Source organism: Scyliorhinus canicula, chromosome 13 (assembly GCF_902713615.1).
Source record: "Scyliorhinus canicula chromosome 13, sScyCan1.1, whole genome shotgun sequence".
Taxonomy (NCBI): Eukaryota; Metazoa; Chordata; class Chondrichthyes; order Carcharhiniformes; family Scyliorhinidae; genus Scyliorhinus; species Scyliorhinus canicula.
This window is the reverse complement of record NC_052158.1, coordinates 43874129-43896481: the sequence shown is the minus strand read 5'-3', so window position 1 is coordinate 43896481 and position 22353 is coordinate 43874129. Positions and strand designations below refer to the sequence as shown.

The 22353-nt window shown below is 47.0% G+C and overlaps 1 protein-coding gene across 1 annotated transcript; it reads right to left on the bottom strand.

Annotated features, from left to right (window-relative positions):
- Positions 1 to 5120: 5120 nt before the first annotated feature.
- LOC119976693 (zinc finger protein 271-like) lies at positions 5121 to 10136 on the bottom strand. Its single transcript, XM_038817395.1, has 2 exons — positions 10109 to 10136; positions 5121 to 8782 (listed from the first exon to the last, which is right to left on the bottom strand). Exon 2 carries the CDS (start codon positions 8327 to 8329, stop codon positions 7460 to 7462), a length of 870 nt encoding a protein of 289 aa, XP_038673323.1. The 5' UTR covers positions 8330 to 8782; positions 10109 to 10136; the 3' UTR covers positions 5121 to 7459.
- Between the last annotated feature and the right edge of the window lie 12217 nt (positions 10137 to 22353).

The following is a 22353-nucleotide window of genomic DNA, read 5'->3' as shown; positions in this document are numbered from 1 at the left end:
GGGGGTGAGGACAGGTGCACCAGATGTTCGGGGAGTCCAGCGAACCACGCCCATATGTTCTGGGCATGCCCAGCACTGGAATAATTCTGGAAGGGGGTGGCGGGGACGGTGTCGAGTGTGGTTGGATCCAGGGTCAAACCAGGGTGGGGACTCGCGATTTTGAGAGTTGCGGTAGAGCCGGGAGTGTAGGAGGCGAAAGAGGCCGGTGTCCTGGCCTTTGCGTCCCTAGTAGCCCGACGAAGGATTCTGCTACAGTGGAAGGATGCAAGGCCCCCAAGTGGAGACCTGGATCAGTGACATGGCGGGATTTATAAAATTGGAAAGGGTCAAATTTGCCCTGAGAGGATCAATACAAGGGTTCTATAAACGATGGCAGCCTTTTCTGGACTTCCTGGCTCAGAGATAGGTAACTTGGTCAATAGCAGCAGCAACCCGGGGGGGGGGGGGGGGGGGGGGGTGTTCCTTATTGTCGTGTCTATTCTGTAACTTTATATTGTGTTAATTTGCGTTGTTGTTAAAATGCTGTGTTGTTCATGGAGGTGGGGCGAATGTTTATGATTGTTAATATTATTGTTATTTTTGGTATTTTACTATGGTGCGTTATTGTTGTATAAATTCAAAATTTTTCAATAAAAATTATTTTAAAAAAAAAAGGATTATCCAGAGGATTGGGTTAAAGGAATTCACTTTGTACTATTTGCAATTGGGATTGCATCTAATTAATCAATTAAATTCAGACCGTTCAAATAGATTTTTGGTCGTGAGGTAAGAGGACAACTTAAATTCATTTAATGACTATTGGTGAATCAGCGTTCTGAGACTATCTTGTTAGACTATGTGTCAAAGCATTTAAGATTTTCACAGCATGTGATGGTAAAAGAGGCGGATAAGAAATCCAAACCTCGTAGTTTTGTTAGTGGAGAGAAAATATTAGTATTATTACCAGTGGGCCTTATCAAATCGAAATGAAATTGAGATGGTATATTATTTGATAAGGAGTGTCGCTTTATGCGGACGTCCTGTTGCTGTAGTGGCGGACCCGGTTGGGGGGGATGCTGGAGGTGATGAGAATTCTTAGTGAATTCGGGGGCATCTCTGGGTATAAGCTGAACCTGGGCAAGAGCGAGTTGTTCGTGGTGCACCCGGGGGATCAGGAGGAGGGGATTGGTAGGCTCCCACTGAAGCAGGCAGGGAAGAGCTTCAGGTACCTAGGAGTCCAGGTGACTGGGAGCTGGGGGGCCCTGCACAAGCTCAACCTCACAAGGGTGGTGGAGCAGATGGAGGAGGAGTTCAAAAGGTGGGATATGTTACCGCTGTCACTGGCAGGGAGGGTGCAGTCCGTAAAGATGACGGTGCTCCCGAGGTTTTTGTTCCTGTTCCAGTGCCTCCCCATCCTTATCCCGAAGGCCTTTTTTAGGAGGGTCAATAGGAGTATTACGGGATTTGTGTGGGCGCATGGGACTCTGAGGGTGAGAAGAGTGTTCCTGGAATGGGGCAGGGATAGGGGGGGCTGGCGTTGCCCAACCTCTGTGGGTACTATTGGGCTGCCAATGCAGCGATGGTGCGTAAGTGGGTAATGGACGGGGAAGGGGCAGCATGGAAGAGGATGGAGGTGGCGTCCTGTGTGGGAACGAGCCTGGAGGCGCTGGTAACGGCGCTGTTGCCGCTCCCTCCAACGAGGTATACCACGAGCCCGGTGGTGGCGGGTACCCTCAAAATTTAGGGGCAAATTACTGAGTTACTTTCCAGAGGAAAATCAGAGTGACCTGATCAAGTTATTAGAGTCACATAGAGCTATATGTGGGAACAAATTACAAGTAGAAAAGTAATTATACATGATGTAGACGTAGAAATTTCAATTCCAATTCTGAAACATCCAAATGGACTCAATCTCCTAAATTTGGCACAGGAGATTCAAAGAATGCTGAAGAATGATATGATTGAAGTGAGTTGCTGCGATTGGGGCTCACCTATTATGATGGTACGAAAACCAAATGGAACTTTATGTAGACTATAGGAAAGTCAATGCGGTTTCGAAGTCATTCGCAACCTATTCCTCATTTTGAAGACTATTGAAAAGGTGGGACAAGCAAAGTTTATAACCAAAGTTTATTATTGACTTAAAGGATACTGGCAAGCACATGTATCAGAAAGGAAGTTTTGGCTTTTGTAACACTAAAGGATCTGTACCAGTTTAAAGTTACGCCAAGTGGAATGAAGAATGTGGCAGCAACATTCCAAATACTAACCAACAAGGCCATTTCTGGACTAAACAGCTGTGCAGTGTACATTGACGATCTGGTTCAGTCAAATGTGGAAGGGTCATTTGAAACATTTAAAGGAGTTGTCCGATCAAGTACAAGAGGCTGGATTGAATAAACTTGACTAAAATTTAGTTTGCAAAAGGCTAAGTCACATTCTTGTGCCATACTGTTGGATATGGTCAGATGGTCCCCATGGAATGTGAAAACGAAAGCTATTGGAGAGTTCCCAATACCATCAACTACAGAGAAGTTCTGAGATTTTTGGGTATGAGTGGTTTCAGCCAGTGTAGCTGCTCCACTGGCTGAACTTCTGAAAAGGCACAGAAAACATCAGAATGTCAGGAGGTAATTGACAATCCCAAAACTGTAAGCATAACAACAGTTTTAGTGACACCAAATTATGACAAGCAATTTAAGGTGGCCATTGATGAAAGTGATGTGGGCACTGGTGCTGTACTGTTATAACGAAGATACAGAAAGACCTGTTAGTTATTTTTCAAGATAAATAAATATTTATCAAAATAAGGATTCAACCACTGAGAAGGACATTGAGTTCAGTATTTACGTTGTAATATTTTGACACAATTTTACAAATTGAAAAAATAGTTGGTGTCTGGTCCGGTATTCTAACAACAATAGTGCAAAATGGCAACCCCATCACGACTTTGAATCAAACCCCCAAGTGAAGTACCTGACCGACGCTTCCCTTTATCAACCGAACCTGATCCTTCACCCGGAGATGCGTCTCCTGCAGAAAGACCATCCCCATGTCCAAAGTCCTCAAGTGTGTGAAGACCCAAGATCTCTTCACCAGCCCGTTCAGTCCCTGAACATCCTTACCGAAGGCTTACACCTCCACTCCCCTCTACTATCTACTACCCTAGCCCTCTACTATACTTGGGTGTGCTAGTGCATGAGTCACAGAAGGTTGGTTTACAAGTGCAACAGGTGATTAAGAAGGCAAATGGAATTTTGTCCTTCATTGCTAGAGGGATGGAGTTTAAGACTAGGGAGGCTATGTTGCAATTGTATAAGGTGTTAGTGCGGCCACACCTGGAGTATTGTGTTCAGTTTTGGTCTCCTTACTTGAGAAAGGACGTACTGGCGCTGGAGGGTGTGCAGAGGAGATTCACTAGGTTAATCCCAGAGCTGAAGGGGTTGGATTATGAGGAGAGGTTGAGTAGACTGGGACTGTACTCATTGGAATTTAGAAGGATGAGGGGGGATCTTATAGAAACATTTAAAATTATGAAGGGAATAGATAGGATAGATGCGGGCAGGTTGTTTCCACTGGCGGGTGACAGCAGAACTAGGGGGCATAGCCTCAAAATAAGGGGAAGTAGATTTAGGACTGAGTTTAGGAGGAACTTCTTCACCCAAAGGGTTGTGAATCTATGGAATTCCTTGCCCAGTGAAGCAGTTGAGGCTCCTTCATTACATGTTTTTAAGGTAAAGATAGATAGTTTTTTGAAGAATAAAGGGATTAAGGGTTATGGTGTTCGGGCCGGAAAGTGGAGCTGAGTCCACAAAAGATCAGCCATGATCTCATTGAATGGCGGAGCAGACTCGAGGGGCCAGATGGCCTACTCCTGCTCCTAGTTCTTATGTTCTTATCTGTCATCGTCCCTTTACAATTCTACCTCCTTTGATTTTGCCCTGAACCAGGCCCATCCAAGATGGCCCCCTTACCTGCCCATGACAGCGCTCATTCTCCAACACTGCTATGTCGCATCCGCCCCACTTGACCACCGCTTGCAGCTACCTCCCCCACCTCACTTCCGTTCACCAGCGTGGCAGCTCCTGCCCGAAGACTCCTCCTACCTACATACCCCTCCCCTCCTCCCTGCCCATCCCTCCTTGGTCTGTGTAAATGGCTCTCCATGGACCCTCTCCTCTCCCAGACAAACAAAGATAATCCAAAAACACAGGTCACCCCCTCCAAAAAGAAACCACCATCAGTTGGGGGAGGGGGGGAATTGCCCCCTTACAAACTTATTGCCCCTTTACAAGTTTATTGTCCCTTAAACAACCACGACAAAATCACCCCACTCGAAAAGGCCCCTCACCCTCCGGCCCCACAATATCCGCATCTTCCTATGTCTGCTGTTCCAGCTCCTCTGCCTCCCATCAATATTTGGTTATTCACAATTTATGGTCTCTGATGAAGTCATTGGCCTCCTCTGGGGTTTGGAAATAGTACTCCCGGCTACCGAAAACTCACCCACGGTGTCACCAGGTCCAGTACCCCAAACCGAATCTGCCTTCGGCACCGCTTTGGCCTCGTTAAACCTGGCACGCCTTATCGCCAGCTCCCTACCGATATCTCGATAGATTCGGACCCTGTTCCCTCCCAATTCGCAGTTCCGCTTCTCTCTGGTCTATTGCTACATCTTTTCCTTCTTTACAAAATTTATGGAGCCTCACAATCACCACCTGCGGCACCTCCCGCGCACTTGGCTTCTGCCTTAGGGACCTGCACACCCTGTCCACCTCTGGGGCCTTGCCCAGCAAGCCCTCCACAACCAGCTCCGCCAGCATCCTTGAGACATAGCTCTTGGCATTTGTACCTTCCACACCCTCAGGCAGTCCAATGATACACAGGTTCTGTCTTCTGGTCCTGTTCTCCTGCTCCCCTACATAGTACATAGACATAGTACATAGAACATACAGTGCAGAAGAAGGCCATTCGGCTCATCTAGTCTGCACCGACCCACTTTAGCCCTCACTTCCACCCTATCCCTGTAACCCAATAACCCCTCCTAACTTTTTTGGTCACTAAGGGCAATTTATCATGGCCAATCCACCTAACCTGCGCGTCTTTGGACTGTGGGAGGAAACCGGAGGACCCGGAGGAAACCCACGCAGACATGGGGAGAATGTGCAGACTCCGCACAGACAGTGACCCAGCGGGGAATCGGACCTGGGACCCTGGTGCTGTGAAGCCACAGTGCTATCCACTTGTGCTTCCGTGCTCTATCTTGGCCCTTAGTGACTTGCAAAGGTCCCCCAGGAACTCCACCTCTGCCTCCAACGCCACCACCCGATAACTGTTGTCGGATATCACCTTGGCCATCTCCTGAATTTGCCACCCCTGTGCCTCCAGATATTTCTCAACCCCCTCCTTCGATCCTAAGGGGTGCTACTGCTCCCTCGATGGCCTTCATCCCGTATTCATACATCTCCTTTCGCTGCTGGTGGAACGCTTCTCTAATAAACGCAATCAATTGCTCCATCTGAGGCTTTCCAACTTGTGACAACCCTTCCCCTCTGCCATCTTCACAATTGCTACTGCGTCACAGGTCTCTTCTAATTCCTTGGCCAGGTTTTTAACCTTTTTCTGCCTTGTCTGGTAACCAATAGATATGCCACTCACGGGGAAAACGTCACCACTCCTTCAGCTTCGCTTTACTGAACAAATGATCTCACTTTCGGGTAAAAAGAGCTAAAACCAATGCCTTTGAGCGGAGCTGCCCTTTGTACAACCACTCACTCCATGGCCACCACTGGAAGTCGATCGACGTGAACTTCTCTACACAGATCCCAAGTTTCCCAGTGAGCTGACTTTTGTTGGGTGAGTTGAGCGTATTCACTCTGATCGGCTCTCAGCTCTGGCAATGATTTGGCAACCTTATCAAAGTGAAGCTTGCCGTTCTGTCATTTCACTTTGATCTTGTCACTCTCCTGTTACTACTTCTGGCCTCAGTAGTTTATTAGCTGTTGAAAGAGTAGCTTGGGGGCAGTGTGCCATTAGTCACTGATAATCATTGACGTAAGCTGGTCTAACTCCCAGTCGTCTGAATAGTATTCGACTGTGATGAGATAATTAGTTCCACTGAGAGTGAAGAGATCTAGTCCAAGCTTCATCCATCGTCTGTCTGGATGTCAGGAGTTATGAGCAGCTCTTTATCTTGCTTAGCTTGATGCTCATTACAGACACTGCACTGGGTGATCTGGTCCGTAATCTCATTGCTCATGTTTGGCAAGTAGATCCTTCCTTCCTCAGACGATATTCGATTCCTTGTCGGTTTGTGTGGATGTGCTTCAACCTCTCTTTTCTCATCTCTTTAGGGATAATGCCCCAATCCCTTTGTACAAGATGCCACCTTGGGCAATCGCTTCATTTCTGATTGCCCAATACTTTCTCACAGTAACAGGTGTGGCCTTGTTGGTTTCAGGCCATCCTTTCATTACAACATCCTGTAACATTTGAAGAGTTGTATCTCGCTGTGGAGTTTGTTTGATATAAGCAAGAAGCTTGTCTGTCAGATTCAATGTCTCTGCTGGGTTCATGTTTCCAGAGCATGTTGTGCTGTTGCTTCTTGTTGAATCTGGAAGATTTCACACTCTGTACTAGCTTCATCAACTTCCTTCAAAGAGAGTGCAGCTCTCCACAGCATGTCGGTGAGTTACATCTGGTTCCCTTGCTTATACTTAATTTCCAAATGATATTTCTGCAAATTAAGTAACATCCTTGTAAACACTTTGGAGCAGAGTAGTTTGATAAAAATGCTTTCAAGTGGCTTATGGTCAGACTCTACCATCACATTCTTCAAACAGTTACTGGTTGAAACAAACAAAGACAATATCCAGGCACTCTTTCTCAATCTGTACATAGCGTTGTTCAGTTTGTGTTAATGCTCTGAATACAAACACAACTGGTTGTTCTTGCTGCATGAGGGTTGCTCCAAGTCCTGTTTCACTGGCATCTCGCTGCAGGGTGACTTCATCATTGACATCATAATACCCCAGGTCTGGCATTGTCATCACTCGTTGTTTGATGTGAGTGAAAGCTGCTTCTTGTTCTGTGCCCCAACTAAACATCCTTTGCACCGAACTTGTGTAGAGATTCACACTCTGCTGACAGATTAGTAAGAATTTGGTTCAGTTGTTCCTGTGTGGGTTCACTGATGTGCCAGGAGGTCCAACGATTGTGTGAAAGCTTTATTACAGAACTCACACCAATAGGGTTTATTTCCTGTATGAGTGCAGTGATGGACCAGAAGATAAGCTGACTGTGTGAAAGACTTGTCCCACACGTCACACCTGAACAGTTTCGCTCAGTGTGAATCTACTGGGGCTTTAGGAGGTCAGAGGAGTGTGGTGAAATCCTTGTCACAAACATTGCACCTTAAGAGTTTCTCTCCTGTGTGATGTTCTGGAGGGTCAAAGTCATCGTGAAATTTTTCACTCAAATCTCACACTTTAAGGGTTACTCCCCTTGTATGGATCCTCCTCTGATGGACACGGAGGTTACATGACCTTGAGAATGATTTGTTGCACACATCGCACGTGAATGGTTTCTCCCCAGTGTGAATGCGGTGGTGGACACGGAGACTCGATGACACAGAGAATAATTTGTCACACACCTCGCACTTAAATGGTTTCTCCCCTGTGTGAATCCTCTGATGGAGCAGGAGTCTCGTTGAGTCAGAGAATGATTTTTCACATATGTTACATTTGAACAGTTTCTCTCCTGTGTGAGTGCGTTGGTGTGTGCGGAGATTCCCTGACTGTGAGAATGATTTGTCGCACACCTCACACTTGAATGGTTTCTCCCCAGTGTGAATGCGTTGGTGTATGCGGAGATCTGATGATGACGAGAATGATTTGTCACACACCTCACACATGAACGGTTTCTCCCCTGTATGAATCCGTTGGTGTATGCGGAGATCTGAGGATGATGAGAATGATTTGTCGCACACCTGACATATGAATGGTTTTTCTCCTGTGTGAATGCGTTGGTGCCTGCGGAGGGTTGATGAATCTGAAAATGATTTGATACACACTTTGCACCTGAATGGTTTCTCCCCTGTATGAATGCGTTTGTGTACAAGGAGGGTCGATGATTGTGAGAATGATTTGTTGCACACTTCACAGGTGAATGGTCTTTCCCCTGTGTGAATGGGCTGGTGATTGACCAGACCAGATAACTGTGTAAAGCCCTTGTTGCACACTTCACATTTAAATGGTTTCTCCCCAGTGTGAATACGTTGGTGATTCACGAGTGTCGATGACTGTGCAAAAGCTCGGTCACATACCTCACACTTGAATGATTTCTCTTCCATGTAACTGTCCTTTTGTAGCAGTTGCACATATATGCACCTTGTGTGTTCGGAGACTGTCTGAGTCTGCAGAGCCCTCCTCTCACTTGAACAGCCTTTCACCTGAAGGAATGAGTCAGTAGTTCATGAGACTCGAAGAATGATTGAAGTCTCACCACACTGGGAGCCCACTTGCGCTTCTTCCCAGCCTCACCCTGACTGATCGCCCACAGCCAAACCTTCAGAAATGTTCGTTCTGATGGAACGCTCCACACCACTGACCGGTTTTAGATCTGATGATGTGTCAAAGCTCCTCTAACCTGACCAATTTCAAATTATGGTTTCACAACCCAATCTTCTGTGTTGAGGGACTGTATGTCTTCCCACAGTGGTTCAGTTGTTCCTTGGCTGATGGTCAGGATCTATCTGCGGTGTCTGTTCTCTCTGTATTATCTGGTGTAGTCCGGAGCAATCCTTCTGTAAAACAGGAAAAGGAAACATGATTTCCTCCAACTCCATCTCCTCCTTTGCTGAAGGGACTGACTCCGCAGTTAGAGAATGTTCCACAGTGATTGCCAGTCTGCTATTTCCCTGTGTGGTGATCAGATACAAGTCTTTTATTTTCCTTCACTTGACTGTCACACACCCGGTTTCCAGCAAGGACACTGGATAGTGACCAGGAGCAGGCAAAATGGCTACTTTCTTTCCTCTGCCCAGTCCCCATCTTCCCAGACACAATGAGGGCAATGGAAAAGACAGTTGGTCAGTGTGTAAAACGGGCTTTGAATTGAGTGAGAGCTCGAGTTATGCTGGCACAGACCAGTTTTAACCTAAAAGTATGTGTTTAATATTAAAAAACACTGGGAAGAAATGTTAATTCAATGGAGATTTTGAAATTTCTCCTTGTTTTCCAAAATTATTTGAAAAGAACACATTGGGCAGGAAATGTTGGAAGCTCAGGAAAATATTGCTTCAGTGTAGCTGATTGAAGGGTTCTGGTTTATCCTGGGAAATTAGATACACTGCACTCACACAGACTGCACATCCCAAATTCAGCTCTTACACACACTGGGCAAAACTATCAAATCCAAACCCAGGCTATTGGGAAAGACAGAGGCCTTCAGGTAAAATCTTTACAGAATACATTTCAATAAATGTGTCCCTGCCCCTTCCAGATAATTACACCTCACTTTCTCATATTCAGTAATGATCCATCAACAAAACAGCCTGTAAATCAGAAGGGAAAGCAGGGTAGCATGGTGGTTAGCATAAATGCTTCACAGCTCCAGGGTCCCAGGTTCGATTCCCGGCTGGGTCACTGTCTGTGTGGAGTCTGCACGTCCTCCCCCTGTGTGCGTGGGTTTCCTCCGGGTGCTCCGGTTTCCTCCCACAGTCCAAAGATGTGCGGGTTAGGTGGATTGGCCATGCTAAATTGCCCGTAGTGTCCTAATAAAAGTAAGGTTAAGGGGGGGTTGTTGGGTTACGGGTATAGGGTGGATACGTGGGTTTGAGTAGGGTGATCATGGCTCGGCACAACATTGAGGGCCGAAGGGCCTGTTCTGTGCTGTACTGTTCTATGTTCTATGTTATGAAATGCTTCCAATAAACACCCTCAATATCCAACACACAGCCAATCAAACAGCTCAGCACGAAGCACCGAGTAAACAGGTCTGTGAGCTGGATCTTCTGACACAGCATAAGGGGCATTTCCACAGCTGATTGCCCACAGGATAGTCAGACTGCCTGAACATTAGTGTGGATATTGTGCAATGTAATGATTGTAAATTGTGCTCCTTCACTCACCATCTCCTGACTTGGTTTTGAGTCCCTACAGGAAGTGAAGCAGCTGTGGTAGAGGAAGTGGAGAGAATGGGCAGAGTGGGTGTGCTCTCTGATTGACGTCTCTGACAGCCAATCAGAAACAAAGACCTAAAACCCCGCCCTTAAGAGCAGTGGGTGGGACTTCTCAGACTGACCGCTTCACTCAAATCTGTGCAGGTTCTGTCAGCAAGCAGTCTCCTGCTCAGAACTACATGTCAACGCTAATGTTCAGGCACAGATTCTATGAATTACTAGGGAGCATAGGTTTAAGTTTTTTTACACAGAGGGTGGTGGGAGCCTGGAACTCAGTACCGGGGGAGGTAGTGGAACAGATACGATAGTGATTTTTAAGGGGCGTCTTGACAAATACACAAATAGGATGGGAATAGAGGGATATGGTCCCCGGAAGGGTAGGGGGTTTTAGTTCAGAAAGGCAGCATAGGCTTGCAGGGCCGAAAGGCCTGTTCCTGAGCTGTAATTTTCTTTGTTCTTTGATTGAATGAATTTGTCTGAAATGTGGACTGAGATTCTGGTGGAAAGCATCCTCCGCCAGAGTGGTGAGCCTGTGGAACTCACTACCATAGAAAGTAGTTGAGGCCAGGGCAGCATGCTAGTACAGTGGTTAGCACTGCTGCCTCACAGTGTTGAGGTCCCGGATTTGATCCTAGCTCTGGGTTACTGTCCGTGTGGAGTTTGCACATTCTCCCCCTGTTTGCGTGGGTTTTGCCCCACAACCCAAAAGATATGCAGGGTAGGTGTATTGGCCATGCTAAAATTGCCCTTAATTGGAAAAAATGAATTGGGCACTCTAAATGTATTTAATTTTTTTTTAAAAAGTAAGTATTGAGGCCAAAACATTCATGGAATCATAGAATCCCTACAGTGCAGAAGGAGGCCATTCAGCCCATCACATCTGCACTGACCCTCTGATAAGAGTACTTCACCCAAGCTCACTCTCGCACTCTCATTAACCGTTTAATCCAATCTACACATCTTTTCAAACACTAAGGGGCAATTTACCTTGGCCAGCCGACCTAACCTGCACATCTTTGAACTGTGGGAGGAAACCGGAGCACCTGGAGGAAACCCACGCAAGCGCAGGGAGAACTTGCAAACCCCACACAGAAGTGATCCAAGGTCGGAAAAGAACCTGGATCTCTGGTGCTGTGAGGTAGACGTCTAGCCACTGTGTCGCCCACCATCTCACAATGGAGAAATGCCACCCATAAATGGACTGGTGGAATTTCTTGACACTAGATGTTACCACTAAGCCCTTCTTCTCAATTTAAAAATATATATATTTTTATTCTCCTTTTTCACATTTTCTCCCAAATTTACACCCACCAACAATAATCAGTAACAAATAGGTCAATCCCCATATCAATAACAACAATCCCATCCTCCCACCAAACCCCAAACATTAGCCGGCATGTTCACATAAACAAATGACAAAAAGGAATCAGGAATCACTCATAGTCACCATTAACACACAGCCCCCCTCCCCCCAACCCTCCCACCCACCAGCCGCAACTAATGTTCGATGTTATCCAGTTCTTGAAAGTGTGCATAATGAATAATGCCCATGAATCGTAGAACCCCTCCATCCTTTCCCTCAGTTCAAACTTAACCTTCTCAAGAGTCAAGAGTTCCAACAGGTCCCCCCGCCACGCCGTGGCACAGGGTGGAGAGGTTTCTCTCCAACCTACCTATCAGGATCCGCCTTCGGGTGATCAACGAGGTGAAGGCTACAACATCTGCCTCTGCACCCGTTTCCAACCCTGGCTGGTCCGACATCCCAAATATGGCCACCCGGAGGCCCGGGTCCAGTTTCACGTGCACCACTTTAGAAATTACTGAAAAACCGCCTTCCGTAATCCTCTAGCTTTGGAAGGGACCACAACATATGAACGTGATTAGCACCCCCCCCCCCCCCCCCCCCCTCCCGCCCCGCAATGTTCGCACACATCTTCTACTCCTTCGAAGAATCGGGTCATCCTCGCCCTCGTGAGGTGTGCTCTGTATTCCACCTTCAGCTGTATCCACCTTGCGCACAAGGTGGAAACGTTCACTCTCCGGAGCACCTCACACCAGAACCCTTCCTCTATATCCTCTCCCAACTCTTCCTCCAACTTTGCTTTGCCCTTCTTCTCAATTTGAGTATAATGTCGCTTTGCGTTCGCTAGGGTCCTTGAAGCTATCGCAATGGGCGCTCCGTGCTGTCGTCCTACCTGTGGGCAGCATTACCCCAATGTCCTAGAGGGAGGCATTGCATGTAATAATAATAATCTTTATTGCCACAAGTAGACATACATTAACACTGCAGTGAAGTTACTGTGAAAATCCCCTAGTCACTACATTCTGGCGCCTGTTCGGGTACACTGAGGGAGAATTCAGAATATCCAAATTACCCAACAGCATGTCTTTCGGGACTTGTGGGAGGAAACCGGTGTACCCGGAAGAAACCCACGCAGCTACTGGGAGAACGTGCAGACTCCGCACAGACAGTGATCCAAGCTGGGAATCGAATCTGGGACCCTGGAGCTGTGAAGCAACAGTGCTACCCACTGTGCTACCGTGCTGCCCCTGTCAAGGTGAGTGGCCAAGCTGGATCATAGTGCATTCAAGCTGATGGCCGACAGTTGCTTTTTACTCCAGCAAATGTTTTGTCCTGTGAAGCACCCAGAGCACTACTGGCCCTTCTTTAGTATATGGAGTGGGGCTAATAAAGTGGCCAAGTTTGCAATTAACTTCCCATAGTAGTTAACCAGGCTCAGGAACGACCAGAGCTCAGTGGTGTTCTTTGGGGTCAGGGCTGCTTCTATAGCCGGAACCTTATCTTCCATGAGGTGTACACCATCCCCATCCACCCTATCATAAATAGGTCACCGCTCTAGTGCGGAGTACACACGCACTCCTCTTTAGCCAAGTATCCACTTGGGAAAACTACCAGAACATTTCCTACAGATTGCCCATGTGCACCTTCTCCATGGTGCCTGTGATGAATGCGTCTTCCAGATAGACGGCCATCTTCGGCAGGCTCTGCAAGATATTCTCCATTACCCGCTAGAAAATTACTGGGGCCGATGAACAGAAAGTAGCTCCATTCAAATAACCCCTGATGGATGTTAATGGTTGCAAATTTCCTGGACTCCAGGTCTCGCTCCACCTCTCAATAAGCATAGCTCATATTTTGCTTTGTGACAAAACATCCTCCAGCAAGTTTTGTATACGAATCCTCCACTCCAGGCCTTGGGGTTTTTGTCGGGCTTCATTACCGGCACCACAGGTGCAGCCTAGTTCGCAAACTGTACCTGGCATATGACCCCCAGATCCTGTAGGCGGCGAAGCTCCACCTCAGCTTTGACAAGCAGTGTATCAGGGACAGGCCTCAACCTAAAATACCAGGGCTAAGCATCAGGAAGCAAGTAAATATGGGCCTTAGCCCCCTTTACCCTGCCCAGACCTTCCAGTAATACTTTTGTGTATTTTCCCAACACGCCGTCCAGATTCCCGGTGCCCATCCAAAAAATCTGTTGCCAGTTGAAATGGAGGACTCGCATACAAGCAGTCACAGCCCAGCAAATTGTACCCTGGTCCGTGTACCACAACCAAGGGAAGATGGACCCATTGCTGTTCATGCATTACCAGAGTCATGATGGTTCCCATGATATCCAAGGGCCACCGGTATAGGTCGTCAACCTCACTTTGGTGCTTCGCAATGTCAGCGGTATGATCCCTGCGTGGAGTAGCCAAAATGTTCGGATGATGGAGACAACAGATCCAGTGTCCATTTCCATTAGCACAGGATGTCCATTGACCTGTGACGTGATCCGGATCAGTGCTACCTTTGGGGCTGTGAGGCAGTTCAGTTGGATTAAACCGTTCTCCTCATCCGGAGGGCCCATCTGGTTCGAGGTGATCTCAGCCGCTGTCGTGGATGGCGTTCTCTGCACCGAAATTGGCCGCCCTGACCATCATGAGTTCTCCGAACACACATTTGGCAATATGGCTGGCTTTCCCTTCTTCCTTGGGGGAGGTATTCCACTGGTCCGTGGTAGCTCCAGAGAGCTTTATCCAGTTACGGAATTACCTCAGGAGCTACCCTTTCGGAGGAGGTCTGGTCAGTCCTGCCCTGTTCAGTGATGCAGTGGAGTTTGAAACAAAGGGCGAGCCAAACTATGAACGCGGTAGTCCATGGATCCTTGCAGGTCTTGCACTCCTTTCTCGATATGCTCTCGGGACAGCGAAAGCTCAATGACTCATTTCAAATCCAAGGTGGACTCCGCCATCAGCTTCCTCTGAATGGCCGTATTGTTTATACCACACCTATCGCTCAACATTTCGGAAAAGGATGGCCCGAACTCGTAATGCTCAGCTAGACGTCTCAGGTGGGTCAAGAAATCAGTGATCAATTCAAGCGAGACTGCACCACCGTATTAAAACATAACCACTGCACAATTACAGAAGGCTTGTGATCATAGTGTTCAGATACCAAAGCAACCAACTCAGCAAATGATTTGGAGTCTGGTGTAGCCTTAGCTTTTTAATGGTCCCAAAGATCCGGAGGGCTTTCAGACGGCCTCTCCAGACCCCCCTAAAATCCATTCAACTGAAAGAAATACCTCTTGCGCTCCACATACTGGTTCCAGTCTTCCAAGCCTGCATCAAAGGCTTCCACTTTCCAGAATAGTGGCGTCCTGAACTGTTATGTCCCTTCCTTCCAGGATAAGGACTGGGAAATCTTTAGGGGGCAACAGAAAGCTACTAAAAAAGCTATAAAGAAGAGTAAGATAGAGTATGAGAGTAAACTTGCTCAGAATATAAAAACAGACAGTAAAAGTTTTTACAAATATATAAGACAAAAAAGAGTGGCTAAGGTAAATATTGGTCCTTTAGAGGATGAGAAGGGAGTTTTAATAATGGGAAATGAGGAAATGGCTGAGGAACTGAACAGGTTTTTTGGGTCGGTCTTCACAGTGGAAGACACAAATAACATGCCAGCGACTGATAGAAATGAGGCTATGACAGGTGAGGACCTTGAGAGGATTGTTATCACTAAGGAGGGAGTGATGGGCAAGCTAATGGGGCTAAAGGTAGACAAGTCTCCTGGTCCTGATGGAATGCATCCCAGAGTGCTAAAAGAGATGGCTAGGGAAATTGCAGATGCACTAGTGATAATTTACCAAAATTCACTAGACTCTGGGGTGGTCCCGGTGGATTGGAAATTAGCAAATGTGACGCCACTGTTTAAAAAAGGAGGTAGGCAGAAAGCAGGAAATTATAGGCCAGTGAGTTTAACTTCGGTAATAGGGAAGATGCTGGAATCTATCATCAAGGAAGAAATTGCGAGGCATCTGGATAGAAATTGTCCCATTGGGCAGACGCAGCATGGGTTCGTTAAAGGCAGGTCATGCCTAACTAATTTAGTGGAATTTTTTGAGGACATTACCAGTGCAGTAGATAACGGGGAGCCGATGGATGTGGTATATCTGGATTTCCAGAAAGCCTTTGACAAGGTGCCACACAAAAGGTTGCTGCATAAGATAAAGATGCATGGCATTAAGGGTAAAGTAGTAGCATGGATAGAGGATTGGTTAATTAATAGAAAGCAAAGAGTTGGGATAAATGGGTGTTTCTCTGGTTGGCAATCAGTAGCTAGTGGTGTCCCTCAGGGATCCGTGTTGGGCCCACAATTGTTCACAATTTACATTGATGATTTGGAGTTGGGGACCAAGGGCAATGTGTCCAGGTTTGCAGATGACACTAAGATGAGTGGTAAAGCGAAAAGTGCAGAGGATACTGGAAGTCTGCAGAGGGATTTGGATAGGTTAAGTGAATGGGCTCGGGTCTGGCAGATGGAATACAATGTTGACAAATGTGAGGTTATCCATTTTGGTAGGAATAACAGCAAACGGGATTATTATTTAAACGATAAAATATTAAAGCATGCCGCTGTTCAGAGAGACTTGGGTGTGCTAGTGCATGAGTCACAGAAGGTTGGTTTACAAGTGCAACAGGTGATTAAGAAGGCAAATGGAATTTTGTCCTTCATTGCTAGAGGGATGGAGTTTAAGACTAGGGAGGTTATGTTGCAATTGTATAAGGTGTTAGTGCGGCCACACCTGGAGTATTGTGTTCAGTTTTGGTCTCCTTACTTGAGAAAGGACGTACTGGCGCTGGAGGGTGTGCAGAGGAGATTCACTAGGTTAATCCCAGAGCTGAAGGGGTTGGATTATGAGGAGAGGTTGAGTAGACTGGGACTGTACTCGTTGGAATTTAGAAGGATGAGGGGGGATCTTATAGAAACATTTAAAATTATGAAGGGAATAGATAGGATAGATGCGGGCAGGTTGTTTCCACTGGCGGGTGACAGCAGAACTAGGGGGCATAGCCTCAAAATAAGGGGAAGTAGATTTAGGACTGAGTTTAGGAGGAACTTCTTCACCCAAAGGGTTGTGAATCTATGGAATTCCTTGCCCAGTGAAGCAGTTGAGGCTCCTTCATTACATGTTTTTAAGGTAAAGATAGATAGTTTTTTGAAGAATAAAGGGATTAAGGGTTATGGTGTTCGGGCCGGAAAGTGGAGCTGAGTCCACAAAAGATCAGCCATGATCTCATTGAATGGCGGAGCAGGCTCGAGGGGCCAGGTGGCCTACTCCTGCTCCTAGTTCTTATGTTCTTATGTTCTTATAACAAATTGCCAGGCAGCTAGACGGTTCCACAAGCTCGTCCAGAGTTTCCTTTTTCCCTCGATGCCAGTTTAGTAACTTGAGGAAGCCAGCGGTAAAAGAACATAGGTTTATTTAACTATGTACAATATTCTACTCAAGGCAGCAACTTGCTCCCAGTACAGCCCTTACTGAGATAGCTAACCACACCAGGCCCTGCTTTTATGTTCATTTGTAACAAGCTCCAGCTGGGTGGCCTCCGTCCCTACCTGGGAAGCTCGTATTTCGTGGGTCCTACGGTAGGACCAGCAATGGCTTCCCCGTGGTCTTCATCGGGGTTATAACACTATCAATCTCAGTTTTGAAATTTTCAGTTGACCCCAAGCGTCAACAGATTTTGTGGGGAGAGAGTTCCAGATTTCCAGTCCCCTTTTTGTGAATAAGTGTTTGCCGGCATCACTCCTGAACAGCTGAGTTCTAATTTTAATGCTGTTTCTCCTTGTTCCGGACTCTCCCACCAGAGGAATAGTTTCTCTCTAACTACTCTATAGAATCATAGAATCGTTTATAGAATCGTAGAATCCCTACACTACAGATGGAGGCCATACGGCCAATCGAGTCTGCACCGGCCCTTGCCCAGATAGAGTAGCCATCCAGGGTTGCGACCCGCAGGTGGGTCATCGGCGGGTGTTGGAAGGGTCACGGGACCATGCGTTGTGGCGTTCCCAATTGCAGGAAGAAGCGCCCAATGCCAGATCGGCTTTTAAAAATGCCGACAGGGCCTGGTTTCAGAATGCTGTCTGTTCCGAGCTTGCATGCTCCCTCAGCAGTGCGCAGGCCCGGAGCCCAGTGGGACAGAACGCCTCGTCCTGATGTCAGCGCGCTGACCCAGGAGCAGAATCTTTTTTTTTTAATCGCTGGAGTCTTCCTGTCTGGAGCAGTGGGAGAGAGGGCAAGTCACACGCCCTGTACTCTGACGTCATGTGTTCTGGGCGCAAGAGATTCCTCCATTTTGCAGCTGCCAGCGGTGCTGGGGTGAACTCCAGGTCCTCTGGTTGACAGGAACAAAGCAGCATAAAGATGATTACTTGAGGTATGGGTTATTAATTGTGCCACTGTGAACCCGATTCAAAGATCATGTGTGTTAAATGCAGGGAAGCACTGGCAAATGAAAGTTTAAAACCCTCAAACCTTCAAAGACATTTGAAGACTAAACATGGCAAGGACAAACCTCTTTATTTTTTTTCAACGGATAAAGTGAGATCTTAAATCAGCAGCTGAAGTCATTATCAGAAATGTAACATTAAATAACAAAGCAAGCAAGATCGTGAAGACCAAGCAAGTTCACCTATCGCATTAAAGATAAGTGAAAATGGTGGGTCGCGAAGTTCGGGCGGCGCGGTTCCCGAAGGTCGGCCGATGTAGGTCGCCAAGGTCGGCCAGCGTGGGTCCGAAGTTTGGTAAAAACACTGCGATAGAGCACCCTACCTAGGCCCAATCCCCCGCCCCTTTCCCACTAACCCCACCTAACCTTTGGACACTATTAGCATGATCAGTTCACCTAACCTGCACATGTTTACACTGTGGGAAGAAACTGGAGCACTGGAGGAAATGCACGCAGGCACGGGGAGAACATGATAGCTCCACGCACACTCAATGTCAGAATTGAACCCGGATTCCTGGACAGCAATGCTAACCACAGAGCCACCGTGACGCCCACATCTTTAATAATCTTAAACACATCAATTAATTAACTCCTTCATTTTCTACAATCAAGGGAACACAAACTCAGTCTGTACAACCTGTCCACATAATTTAACCCTTTTCACCCTGGAACATTCTGTTGAATCTATGCTGCACTCCCTCCAAGAACAATGCATCTTCCTGAGATGCGGTACCCAAAACTGAACATAGTTCTCCAGATAGGGTCTAAACAGAGCTCTGTACAGCTGCAACAGAATTTCCACAAGGACACAGTTGGTTTTGGGTAGGAGAAGTTATGGGTCATCTTCTCTCTTCAGGATGTTCCTGGAATAATGAAAAGTTTTAACAGAGGAGAGCAGGATCACACGTGCTTGATGTGAACCATTTCGATTCACTTTTGAGCTACCCAATTTGTCAGCATGGCATGTTCTTATTCATGGAAACATTCAGGAGCCTTCTGGAAGAGTCCTGTCGTGCACACAATATATCGGTCAATGTCACTGTGGCTGGTATACTTTCTCCATCAATGGGTTGATAATTTGCAGTTCCAGCAATGTGATCTGTTTTTGTGACATTGATTGTGGGATCTATTATGACCAGGAGGTCAGGGATAACCCCCCTACTCTTATAAAATGTGGTGTCATGGGATCTTTTACATTCACCTGCGAGGGCAGATGGGGAGGGGGTGGTCCTTGGTTTAACTGATCTGAAAAATGGTACCTCTGACAGTGCAGCGCTCCCTCAGTACTGCACTGGAGTGTCAGCCTCAGTGCTCAAGTCTCTGGAGTGAGAATTGAACCCACGACCTTCGGACTCAGAGATGAGATTGCTAAATAATATTTCTGTGATTCAGTTTCTAAAGGGTTAAGTTCCAAGGCTGTGTACAGAATGCTTTTCTCCCTGTAAACTGGCAACCTGAAAGTATGATTTGATTTAAAGTGGTAACTAGTTGGAGCTGCAGGTGTCAGTGCTGTCTTTGTGTCTGTGTTCCTGAAGCTGTGAAAGGTGGTGAAGAGCATGGACTTCACAGCAGTGACGGAGAGAGAGAGCAGAATATTGTCTAATAAAGAAAGTGAACAGTCATGGGAATCACTTGGGTTATTGATACAGATAACCCATTCAAGAAAACAAGAAGCAATTGTCAAAAATGAAACACCAGAGGTGAACAAAGTGATCAGGATTAAACTAAAATTCAAATAAAAGACATTGCTTCATGTGGATTGAAAATAAAGGAAAAAATGATAATAAAATCAAGAATGTCGCAGATTTAAAAAAAGAAACTTAGGAAGTGATATAAATGGAATATTGAAAGAAATGGTGACATTTTTAAAAAATTATTGATTTACGGCATGCTGGCTATGCCAGCATTTATTAAACGTCCTTTCTTGCCCTTCAGAATGTGGTGGTGAGTTGCCTTCTTTTAACGACTGCAGTCCATGTGGTGTAGGAACACATAGTGTGCTATTTGGAAGGGAATTCCAGGACTTTAACCCAGTGACAGTGAAGGAACGGCGATAAATTTCCAACTCAGGGTGCTGAGTGTCTTGGAAGGGAACCTCCACGTGGCGGTGTTCCCATGTTGCTCTTGCTCTTCCTATTGGTAGTGGTTGTGGTTTTGTAAGGTGCTGTCATAAGAACATAAGAACTAGGAGCAGGAGTAGGCCATCTGGCCCCTCGAGCCTGCTCCGCCATTCAATTAGATCATGGCTGATCTTTTGTGGACTCAGCTCCACTTTCCGGCCCGAACACCATAACCCTTAATCCCTTTATTCTTCAAAAAACTATCTATCGAAGGAACCTTGCTGAGTTACTGCAGTGCATCTTGTAGATGGTACACAAGACTGCCACTGTTCGTCAGTGGTGGAGTGTTTGAATGTTTGAGGAAGTGGTAGCAATTAAGCGGGCTGCTTTGTCATGGATGGTGTCGAGCTTCTAGAGTGTTGTTGGAGCTACAGTCAAGTGTTCCATTACACCCCTGACTTATGCCTTGTAGTTGGTGGACAGGCTTTGGGGGGGGGGGGGGGGGTCAGGAGGTGAGGTACACACCACAGAAGTCCAAGCCTTTGACCTGCTCTGGTGACCACAGTATTTTCTTAAATGTATTTTCTTCCAAACATATTCAAAAATACAAAAACACAAATCCATGACATTGTCAACACCCCCTCAGTTCACAGTTTGTACAATTTTTCCCCCTTTTCACTCTTCCCCCCCCCCCCCCCCCGCAACAAACAATTCCTCAAACATTGTCATGAACAGTCCTCACCATGTTTCAAAGCCCTCCGCTGATCCCCTCAACTTGATCTTTTCCAGCCAAAGAAAGTCATACAAATCCCACAGCCAGGCCACTATCCCTGAGGATGTTACCCACCACCAATATCCTTTGCTGGGCAATTAGAGAGGCGAAGGCCACGACATCGGCCCTCCTCCCCTCGAGCAGCTCCAGCATTTCCGAAACCCCAAAGATTGCCACCATTGGGTCCAGCCTGACCTCTAGCCCCACAATCTTCGATAGTGTCCCGAATATCAGCTCCCAGTATCTCTCCAACTTCTCACAGCCCTGCAACATGTGCGCATGATTTGCTGCCCCTTGCCCACACTTCTCCTACTCGACTGCCACCTCCTGGAAGAGCCCGGGTCATTTGCACCATGTGCGCCACCTTGAGTTGAATCAAGCTCATCCTCGCGCACAAAGAGGTTCAATTTCTCCCAACTCAGCTCCCCCTCCCATTTATTCTTGATCCTCACCACCTGCGCCCACCAACCTTGTTACCCCACTCAACCATATATGTCACCAACCCTGCCCTCCCCCTCCACATCTGGGAGCAGTAACTACCCCAGCATGGTATTCTCCAGCAGCTTGGAAATCTTCTCCATTCCTGCTGCGTGAAATCCCGCACTTGCAAATACCTGAATTCACCTCCTTTCGGCAGCTCTTCCAGAACTGCAAACTTCTCTTCTAAGTACAAATCCCTTGCCCTCACCAGCCCTACCTCCCTCCACTTACTATACATGCCATCTTCCTCCCCCGGCTTTACCTGTGGTTTGCACACAACAGTGTCAGCACCGACATCTCCTCCATCCTAAAATGTCTCCTCAACTGGTTCCACACCTTAATCATAGACTGCAGAACCGGGCTCACTGTGTACCTCCCCAGTGCCAGCAGAAACAATGCCATCAGCATGGCCCACAGGCTAAACCCACTACAGGACTCCTCTTCCATCCTAACCCACTCTAACCCCTCCCTCCAATCACCATCTCACCTTCTCCACGTTTGCCGCCCAGTAGTAATGCAGCAGATATGGTAGCGCCAACCCACCTTTCTGCCGCTGCCACTGAGCCCTCTTTACCCTCGGTACCTTCCCTGCCCACATTAACTCCAAGATCATGCATCCAATTTCTGGAAAAAAAACCTCAGGGATAAAGATCGAGAGGATATGGAGTACAAACAGGAACCTCGGCAGCACATTTATCTTAACCACCTGGACCCTCCTCCACCAACGTTGTCAGATTCTACTTGAGCATCGTCGACCACTCCCCCGTCACTTAGACTGCCAAATACCTGAACCTGTCCATGGCGACCCTAAATGGCAATGCCCCCAGATTGGCTCCCCATCCACTGTATTCATCGGAAACACATCACTCTTTCCGACTTTCAACTTATATCTCGAAAAGGCCCCAAATTCTTCCCATACTCTCCAGGGGGTCCGACACGAACAGCAACAGGTTGTCTGTGTACATCGACACCCGGTGTTACCTACTCCCTATCACAAACCCCTGCCACTCCATTGACCTCGCACTAAGGGCCATCACCAAGGGCTCTATCATGAAAGATATGGCTAATAGACTAATAGACAA